The sequence below is a fragment of the Nansenia antarctica genome, assembly GCF_963989245.1.
Source record: "Nansenia antarctica genome assembly, chromosome: 1".
Classification (NCBI taxonomy): Eukaryota; Metazoa; Chordata; class Actinopteri; order Argentiniformes; family Microstomatidae; genus Nansenia; species Nansenia antarctica.
The window spans coordinates 31,920,501-31,930,500 of record NC_137674.1 but is presented as its reverse complement, the minus strand read 5'-3'; the positions used below and the strand labels follow the sequence as shown (position 1 = coordinate 31,930,500).

General features: G+C 49.5%; 1 protein-coding gene across 1 annotated transcript in view; it reads left to right on the top strand.

The window, feature by feature from the left end:
• Positions 1-10,000, top strand: part of eif2ak4 (eukaryotic translation initiation factor 2 alpha kinase 4) — a 53,099-nt gene that overhangs the window by 6,169 nt on the left and 36,930 nt on the right. The window contains exons 8-16 of the mRNA XM_080549194.1: positions 38-195; positions 481-1,046; positions 2,214-2,329; positions 2,886-3,040; positions 3,650-4,131; positions 4,437-4,521; positions 4,715-4,810; positions 6,744-6,866; positions 9,841-9,945. Of these exons, the coding sequence (XP_080405320.1) occupies positions 38-195; positions 481-1,046; positions 2,214-2,329; positions 2,886-3,040; positions 3,650-4,131; positions 4,437-4,521; positions 4,715-4,810; positions 6,744-6,866; positions 9,841-9,945 (1,886 nt within the window). The remainder of the gene's footprint in view (positions 1-37; positions 196-480; positions 1,047-2,213; positions 2,330-2,885; positions 3,041-3,649; positions 4,132-4,436; positions 4,522-4,714; positions 4,811-6,743; positions 6,867-9,840; positions 9,946-10,000) is intronic.

Below are 10,000 nucleotides of genomic sequence, written 5' to 3'. Positions count from 1 at the left end.
GTCTCTGTGTGTGTGTGCGTGCGTACATCTCTGACAGGGGAGAGTGAGAGGCTTGGTCGTAGCGTGTACTACGGGTTCGAGGCGACCGCGGGGGACTTTGTCGTCCTGTACGAGTGGATCCTCCGCTGGAACAAGAAGATCGGCAAGTTCTTCACCAGCGAGGAGAGAGGGAGGATCGACCAGTGTAAGAAGCAGGTGAGGAACACCAAAGACCTCACACAGGCTCCTCCCATAGGGCTGTTATTGTTGATGGTGATCTGTTGATGGGGGATCTGTTGATGGGGGATCTGTTGATGGGGGATCTGTTGATGGTGATCTGTTGATGGGGGATCTGTTGATAGGTGGTCTGTTGAAGGATGATCTGTTGCGTTACAAAGTGATCATAATATTAGAATATCACACACTCCATATCTATCTATCTTTCCCCTCGGGGATCAATAAAGTACCCATCCATTCCTCCCTCCATCCCTCTCCCCACAGATCCACGGGGCGGAGAGCGAGCTCAACTCCCTGCTGAAGCTGGACCACCCCCACCTGGTCCACTACCAGGCGCTGAGCTGCGTGGAGCGGGAGGACGGCCTGGTGGTGGACCTGCTGGTGGAGTACGTGGGCGGGGGGGGCGGCAGCCTGAACCAGAGCCTGGCCGCCCAGACCCCCCTGCCCCTGGACCAGCTCCGCCAGCACACCGCCCAGGTCCTGTCCGCCCTGGACTACCTGCACTCCAACTCGGTGGTCCACAAGCACCTGGGGGCCTCCAGCGTGCTGCTGGACGGCCGGGGGGCCGTACGCCTGACCGACTACAGCCTGGCCAAGCGCCTGGCGGACGTCTGCAGGGAGGACGTCTTCGAGCAGCCCCCGGCCGTCCACCCCCTCCACCACGTGAGGTTCTGCGAAGAGGCGACGTTGCCGTCCAAGACGGGCAAGAAGGGGGACGTGTGGAGCCTGGGGCTGATGCTGCTGGCGCTGTGCCAGGGGAAGGAGGTGAGGGAGTACCCTGTGGCGGTGCCCGCCAGCCTGCCGGCGGACTTTCAGGACTTCCTCAACAGGTAAAAATGGCGTGGGCATAGGGGCGTGTACGATCACGGAGCACTTTGTTAGTAAATTAGCGATTCTTGTGAATTAGCCTGGCCTCCTACACAGAAAAACTGCAAAAATAGCTCTAGACTAGCTTATCCTGATGTGATTTTGACAACACATATCTAGGAAAAGTCATGAAAGGACGGTCCTGAAATTTGAGGCTGTTTTGAGAGCAAAGGGAGGCCCTACCCAGTATTAGTATAGTACTCCTAATAAAGGGAAGCCCTACTACCCTGTATTAGTATAGTGTTCCTAATAAAGGGTGGCCCTACCCAGTATTTGTATAGTGTTCCTAATAAAGGGAGGTCCTACCCAGTATTAGTATAGTGTTCCTAATAAAGGGAGGCCCTACCCAGTATTAGTATAGTGTTCCTAATAAAGGGCGGCCCTACCCAGTGTTAGTATAGTGTTCTTAATAAAGTGTCGGCTGAGTGTACGTTACGCCAGGGGACCACCGCTGACTCACAGTGGCTGAGTTTGTTTACGCCAGACGGCCAGCGGCGGCTCACTTCTTCCGTGCCTGGGTCTCCTCAGGTCGTCATGGTGACGGGTCATTACAACTGTCGCTGACGATAATTGCTGAACGGGAACGTGTTGTTCACATCATGTGTCGTTAACACGTGTGTTTCATTGAATCCGTAGATTATTTTTGGAAACGTGTCAGGCAGTGCCTGCACCAGATGCACGCACGCACACACACACACACACACACACACACACACACACAGAGGACCCGTTTAACATTTGGATATGGCACCCCTGTCCAGTAGACAGTAACCATGCACACATTGGCTAGTTGTAATTAGTTTAACCCCAATGACCGTCTGCTGCAGCAGTGTTTGGCTGAGGCCTGTCTGTCTGTCTGTCTGGCCCCCCGGCTAAACAAGTGTTGATCCTGTCTGTTCTCGTGCCAACGTGTGTGTGTTCTAGTGCCAGTGTGTGTGTGTTCTGGTGCCAGTGTGGATGCAGCAGGCTAACACATTGTGAGGCCAGGGGTTTAGATAATTGATGGGCGGAATGTCCCACGTCAATGTCAGCCCTACTAATACAGAGAGCGCTTTGGAAGTTTCCATATTCAGCCCCACTGTTGTGTGTGTGTGTGTGTGTGTGTGTGTGTGTGTGTGTGTGTGTTGCAGGTGTGTGTGCCTGAATGATGCTGACCGCTGGAACACCCAGCAGCTCTTGGACCACCCCTTTCTCAGCCCCCCCCCTCCTAAGCTGCTGTCACACAGCCAGGAAACCAGTCCAGAAGGTGACCGCACACACACACACACACACACACACACACACACACACACACACACACACATTGGCAGTATCACTGTATCAGTGCCTGAAAACATCTGATCTGTTTTCTGCAAAGATCCTAACCATTACAACCACCGCCAGAGATGTGCTGTCCTGCAGAATCTCACGCATTTACAAAAAAATGTTGTCTAGACTACTGTCAAAATATGACCTCTAAATCTCTCCCTGATACATGTTGCACTATTGATGTCATTGTTAGAGTGATGGTAGTCGTACTACAATGCCAATAATAAATAATAATTAAGTAATAAAGTGATATACTTTATTACTTTATTATTACTTACTTTACTTATTTTACTTGACTCTATTATTGTGATTTTGTATCTTGCTGAAATGCCAATGTTTAATAACCTAAGCCAGAGATTTTTACTCTTGTGTACATTGGGATCTAATAAAAGCGAGTCTGAGTCTGATTCTGGCTCTGATTGTGATTGTGATTCTGGTCCTGGTCCTGGTCCTGCTCCTGCTCCTGCTCCTGCTCCTGCTCCTGCTCCCTCCAGACCTGGCTGATGACTTTGCGCCCTCTGTGGTGCCGCTGAGCCACCTCCTCAGCGCGGCGTTCAGCCCGGGCGTGCAGCGGCAGTTCTCACGCTACTTCAACGAGTTTGAGGAGCTGCAGCTGCTGGGGAAGGGCGCCTTCGGTGCTGTGATCAAGGTAGGGGGGGAGGGGTTGGGGGGCTGAGGTGCTGTGATCAAGGTAGGGGGGGAGGGACTGGGGGGCTGAGGTGCTCTGATCAAGGTAGGGGGGGGGCTGGGGGGCTGAGGTGCTGTGATCAAGGTGTAAGGCATGTAGGGGGGGGGGGCGAGGGAGGGGGCTGAGGTGCTGTGATCAAGGTGTAAGGCATGTAGGGGGGGGCGAGGGAGGGGGCTGAGGTGCTGTGATCAAGGTGTAAGGCATGTAGGGGGGGGCGGGGGAGGGGGCTGAGGTGCTGTGATCACGGTGTAAGGCATGTAGGGGGGGGGCGGGGGAGGGGGCTGAGGTGCTGTGATCACGGTGTAAGGCATGTAGGGGGTGGGGGGGGGGGGCTGAGGTGCTGTGATCAAGGTGTCAGGCATGTAGGGCGGGGGGGGGCTGAGGTGCTGTGATGCTGTGATGAATTAAAAAATGTTTCCCATGTTTACAACGCGGTGATGTCACCCCTGTTTCAGAATGTGTCAACCAGCACACAGGATTAATCTTCTAATATCGGTATTCCATTGTTCCCATTCTTCTACCTCTCTATTCCCCCCCCCCCCCCTTCATCGCCCCCCTCCCCCCCCCCAGGTCCAGAACAAGCTGGACGGCTGCTACTACGCCGTCAAGCGCATCCAGGTCAACCCGGCCAGCAAGCAGTTCCGCCGCATCAAGGGCGAGGTGACGCTGCTGTCACGCCTCAACCACGAGAACATCGTGCGCTACTACAATGCCTGGATAGAGCGGCACGAGAAGCCCTCGCTGGGCGCGCTCAGCACCACTGACAGCTCCGAGGCCCACAGCCTGGCAGCGGCCGCGGCCCAGAGGCTACAGGCCCCTCCCCCTCCTACCCCCCGCCCCCACCCCCGCCATGCCCTCAACGAGCTGGGCCTGGTGGAGGACAACGTGGAGGAGGAGGCCCCGCCCCCCGCCACGGCCAGCAGCGTGGAGTGGAGCACGTCCATCGAGCACTCGTCCAGCGTCAACAAGCACAGCAGCCGCGAGTCCTCCAGCGATGACGAGGATGAGGATGATGATGATGATGAAGAGGATATGCTCCGCGCCTCTTTCCTGTAAGTAAGCGTCCCTCGGGGTCAGGGTTCCCACAGGTCCTTGACATCCTTGAAAGTTTGTGAATTTGAGAAAAAGAAATCAAGGTCTTAAAAAGTTTTTGAAAATAGACATGGGTCATTGAAAGTGCTTGAATTCTAAAGGAAAATCTAGTCTTATTTTGACTTGTGAGTCTCGTGAGGAAAAATAAGCCTGGATTTTCCTTTAGCCACGTTGATGGAATAACCCCCAGACATTGGTATTAATGTATAGATAAAAATCAGGAATCCGATTTTTTGGTTTGTTTGTTTGTTTGGTTTGGCTCCAGCCCCTCCTCTTCCTCCTCCTCCTCTGACTCAGAGAATGCCATCATCTTTGACAACGGGGACGGCAGCGGAGACAGCCAATCCCAGGTCAGTGTCTAAGTCGTCGCGGGTTTGTGTTTTCTATGTGGGTATGTCGTTGTGGTTGTGGTTGTGGTTGTGGTTGTTGTGGTTGTTGTGGTTGTTGTGGTTATTGTTGTTGTTGTTGTTGCTGTTGTTGTTGTTGCTGCTGTTGTTGTTGTTGTTGTGTAACAACCTAATGACACGTCACTCCGTCTCTCAGGAGGAGCCAATCAAACGTGTGGTGACGGACACAACCACAGAGAGCTCTGCCTCAGAGAGACCCCCGCTGGTCATTGCACATTACCTGTATATACAGGTAGGACCTCCCTTCAGTGTCACACTCCAATACCACCACTAGAGGGCGCTGTTGTATGTCGGACAGATACCATTTAGCTCAGTGGTTCTCAACCTTTTTTGGGCCAGCGCCCCCCTGTCCATTATCCAAGCCTCTTACCGCCCCCCCATCAAAAAAAGTAGGCTTATTTTCTTCCCTAAATATTAATGTTGACTAATATTCTGTGTTATATAATTTAAAAAGCATGTCACTGAATGCCAAATAATAGATTGGATTTAACTGGGCAGTTGGAATATCATTATCATTAGTTTACCAGAGAGCAGAAAAGCCATGTGAATGTGAATAAAAATGCTGTTTCTGAGTGTTAAACAAACTCAGACAACATCAGAGAATACAAACAGACTGCTACGGAACAGCAGCAATTTCACACATGTCCGATGCAGAACAAACAGTAGGCTGCAGAACTGCACATTACAACTAACATTATTTTATTTTTTTTAAGTGTGCTGGTGTTGCATTTCTCCAAATTGCTGTTTTAGGATGCTAATATTTATTCATTTTTGATTGGACTTTGGGGGGGTGGGGGGGGGGGTGGGGTGGGGGGGGGGGTGGGGGTGTGTGTCACAATATGGCGGCAAACGCTAGGGGGCTATTATTTTAATATTTTATTTAGTATTCTATGGTATTATTTTCATAAACTGACCACTTCGAATTTCTCATATCAAAACATATCAAAACATAACAAAGTTCCAAAGTTCAGAGCTCTGCGCTCTGGGAGCGCTCAGAGATGGGCGCTCTGACTGAAAACACGGTTTTGTCCGAGCGAACTGACCGTTTGTGCATTTACGAACGTACCCGTAATAACACTGATGACAGCTGATCAATACAAAAGACGCTGCAGCTGATGCGTTCGTTTCCAGGACATCACAAGAGGAGCAACATATCACAAAAAAGCGATCGTATTTTAGTTTGCAAACACATCGCAATGCTAACCTCAGAATGGCACTAGGGATAACATCCACAACAACACTTAACAGTAATACATTTACAATGAGCCCACAAACTGAAACATATGTCACTCAAGCATAGCCTACGAGGAAAACACTCATAGAAGTTGGGCATTGGTCAACATGATGTTACAGATGGGATGAACCGGGGTTCTTTCTATCGTAGCATAGTATTGCAATTTCTGCACTGTACATGAACTGTCAAGATTCTTCTACAATGCAGCTTACCCAGACACATTGGAAACTATCAAAAGCTCTGCCTTTGCTAGCTGAGTTTTTAGCTTCATCTTCTTGATGACACTCTCACTTTTATTTTTTGGTGCGGTGCGCTGCGCTACGTGTGTCTGCATCACAGAGCCCGGCCAAGTTCAGAGCGCTCAGAGATGGGCACGTGTAGGGCTCTACGGCGCACTGCAACCAAACTAGCAGCTTTTTAGAAAAGGCTTCCCGCTCAGCCAATCACATTTCTACATGTCGTTCTCATCAACCAATAGCAGCGGCCGTGGCTCGCATTAGGGCGGGACAGGCAGCCAGCAGGGTCGAACAGTCGACCGAAACACGGTTTGTCCGAGCGAACTGACCGTTCATCGTGTATCGACATTCAGCTATCGTGCATTTACGAATGTTCCCGTAATAACACAGCTGTTTTTCATGAGAAAAATACTTAATGCGCGAACGCCCCCCAAGAACACCGCAACGCCCCCCTTTTAAAAATATCTGCTCCAGCGCCCCCCGATGTTGTCTGAACGCCCCCGTTGAGAAACGATGATTTAGCTGATGCTTTACAATCTTTGAAATTTAAGAGGAAGGATGAGAAATCTTTGTTTGTTGTTGGGACTGAGAGCGTTGTTGTTAGCGCTGTGCTCTACCGACTGAGCCACAGAGGACAGGATGTTCAACCTGTATGTGTGTTTTGTTTTCCTTCCTCCTCCTCCTCCCCCCTGCAGATGGAATACTGTGAAAGAAGCACTTTACGAGACACCATCGACCAGGGGCTGCACCAGGACAACAGCCGCCTGTGGAGGCTCTTCAGGGAGATCCTGGACGGCCTGGCCTACATACATGAGCAGGTGTGTGGGACTGCTGTTAGACAAAGTCACCCCCCTCCCACCCCACCTGCCGCACCTCACCTTTCAGGATGTCTGTTTCAGGGTGTCTGTTTCAGGGTGTCTGTTTCAGGGTGTCTGTTTCAGGGTGTCTGTTTCAGTGTGTCTGTTTCAGTGTGTCTGTTTCAGGGTGCCTGTTTCAAGGTGCCTGTTTTAGGGTGTCACAGTGTGTCTGTTTCAGGGTGCCTGTTTCAGGGTGCCGGTTTCAGGGTGCCTGTTTCAGGGTGTCTGTTTCAGGGTGTCTGTTTCAGTGTGTCTGTTTCAGTGTGTCTGTTTCAGGGTGCCTGTTTCAGGGTGTCTGTTTCAGGGTGTCTGTTTCAGGGTGTCTGTTTCAAGGTGTCTGTTTCAGTGTGTCTGTTTCAGTGTGTCTGTTTCAGGGTGTCTGTTTCAGGGTGTCTGTTTCAGGGTGTCTGTTTCAAGGTGTCTGTTTCAGTGTGTCTGTTTCAGTGTGTCTGTTTCAGTGTGTCTGTTTCAGGGTGCCTGTTTCAAGGTGTCTGTTTCAGTGTGTCTGTTTTAGGGATGGGACGATTATCGTTTTTATCGTTAATCGCGATAAAAACACACGCGATAACTTAATAGTGGAGAATTGTAATTATTTAAATAATCGTCATAATCGTATGTTATGAATAAACTGTGTTTAACAAATGTCTGGCGCTATTTTACAGACAGACACAAAGACACACAGACAGACACACAGACAGGCAGGCAGACAGGCAGACAGGCAGGCAGAGAGACAGACGGGGAACACATCCCCCCCCCCCCCCCCTGTACAGTTTCTCCATTATAAATAAATAAATAATGATAATAATAATAATTCTTCCTTCCTTCTAGTTTAGTTTTGTTTATTAGTTCATAGTTTCGTGGACAGTCCTGTAGAGACTGTTACTGTAATATAATTGCGATTCCTCACATGAGCCACGCGCGAATATCCTCACAGAACTTGTCACGCGCTATTGTTCAGCCTGCATGGGTAACGTTACTGTCAAGTCAGCCGTGTCAGTCAGTCACTAGGTAACGTATGCTAGCCTTCTCACCATGGCTGGTGAAAAACTTTAGACGGGATACTGTCATTTGCCTACCTTGTTATTACCAGGCAGTGACAGTCTATGGCTGCAAAAGGCACGGTCGCCCCTAATATAAGCTATAATATTATATATAATATAAGCTTAAGCAAATATATTGTGGTTTACTTAATACTGTTCAGCACTTGAGGTTACATGCAATGCATGACATGTGCTATACTGTATAGGCTAAATAAAATTATGAAAGCGGCAAGTAGCAAGTGTGCGCATCAAAGGCATTAGGCACGTAACATCCATGCTGTATAAACACATGACAACCGTCCGTTATTTCCCGAACTTTGCCCGAACCCCCCGCGAGGACCCGGGGAACAACGGTATGCTCCCCGCGGCTGCTATCAGACTGGCCACGGGAGTGAGTGTTGAGGGAGAGAGGAGACGGCAACCCTCGCTCGCTATAGACTGTAACCCTACTCGTCTCTCCTGAGCTCGGTTGTAACGTGAACCGTGGAATACGGGATATGTTAGATGCTTTACAGTAATTCCCCAAATGACCAGAAAAGGAAGTTAGATTTGTCGCTGGTCGCTTTTGACTAATTAAGTCGCCAAGGGGCTCTGGAAGTTGGCAACACTGGGAGTGCGTTCTTTAAACTTCCTTGCGTACGTTAATGAAAGGTGCTGATTGGCCGAAAAGGAGTTAGGTCAATCAGCGCTCGATTGCTCTTTCTTAAGGACCCGGATTATGGCCAGAGATGTGCCACTAGAATCTGAATTTGAATTACTGACTTAAAATGTCATAAAAATACAACAACATCTAAGTTAAAGTGATTACAGTGTGTTTTATTGGCATTCGACATTTTTTTTTATTATTCTCGCGATAATATCGTGGGTCGCGATTATTTTGCCCACGATAATCGTGACATGACATTTTCTAATCGTCCCACCCCTAGTCTGTTTCAGTGTGTCTGTTTCAGTGTGTCTGTTTCAGGGTGCCTGTTTCAGGGTGCCTGTTTCAGGGTGCCTGTTTCAGGGTGTCTGTTTTAGGGTGTCTGTTTCAGGGTGCCTGTTTTAGGGTGTGTTTTAGGGTCTCTGTTCACCAAAGTCACTACTCCAACCCCCCCCCCCCCCCCCCCCCCCGCCTATATGCATTTTAACCATTTACACACTGCACACTAGTTCCCAGGTGGGATTTGAACTCATGACCTTCTGACCACCAGTCCATGTTGAATAGGATTCCCTAATTTTGTAACTCCAACCCCTCTGGGTGAAGGTCTGTCTGTCTGTCTGATTGAATGTGTGTGTATGTGTGTGTGTGTGTGTGTGTGTGTGTGTGTGTGTGTGTGTGTGTGTGTATGTGCTGTAGGTCTGAGCATAGATTGCTTTTTCCTGTTATGACTGGTGGATAGATGATTCACTTACTTAGTCAAATGTTTTGATTGCAAGTTGCTTTGAAGGCATCTGCTAAATGCCAAACATGCAAATGTAAAATGTCCTGTAGAGTTCAATGTCTGTTTTAGGGTGTGGAGCAGACCAGTGAAGCTGTGATGAAGGGTTGGAGGAGAAATGAGAGACAGGGCTGTCAATATGAGTTAAGAGGGATACAGTCCTGCCTCAAAAGTATCTCTGATGAGAACCGTCCAATGATTTTTCCCTTCAGGAATTATTGATGGGAAGTGTTTTGAGACTAACTGTTTTGAGATGTGCTTGATAATAAGAGGTTGTATCCAAGGACTTGCTCTCTGTCTGTCAAAACATTCGAACGGTTCGAAGAAGGTTCCTTCAGGACCACGAAGCCAAGCTGTCAAAAGAGCGGCTCCCAGAACAACAGTGATGGTAGACATGACATGCTTTAAGGCGCGGTTGCTAGGTTGCGGTTCTGCGCTGTAAACGAGCACCTCTCCATCGCCCCTTTCCACCAGGGTATGATTCACAGAGACCTCAAGCCCGTCAACATCTTCTTGGACTCTCAGGACCACGTGAAGATCGGAGACTTCGGCCTGGCCACCGACCACCCTGCTAACGTGGTATGTGTCGGTGTCATCACCATGGGCCGGTTTCACAGACAAGGCTTAAGTCTAG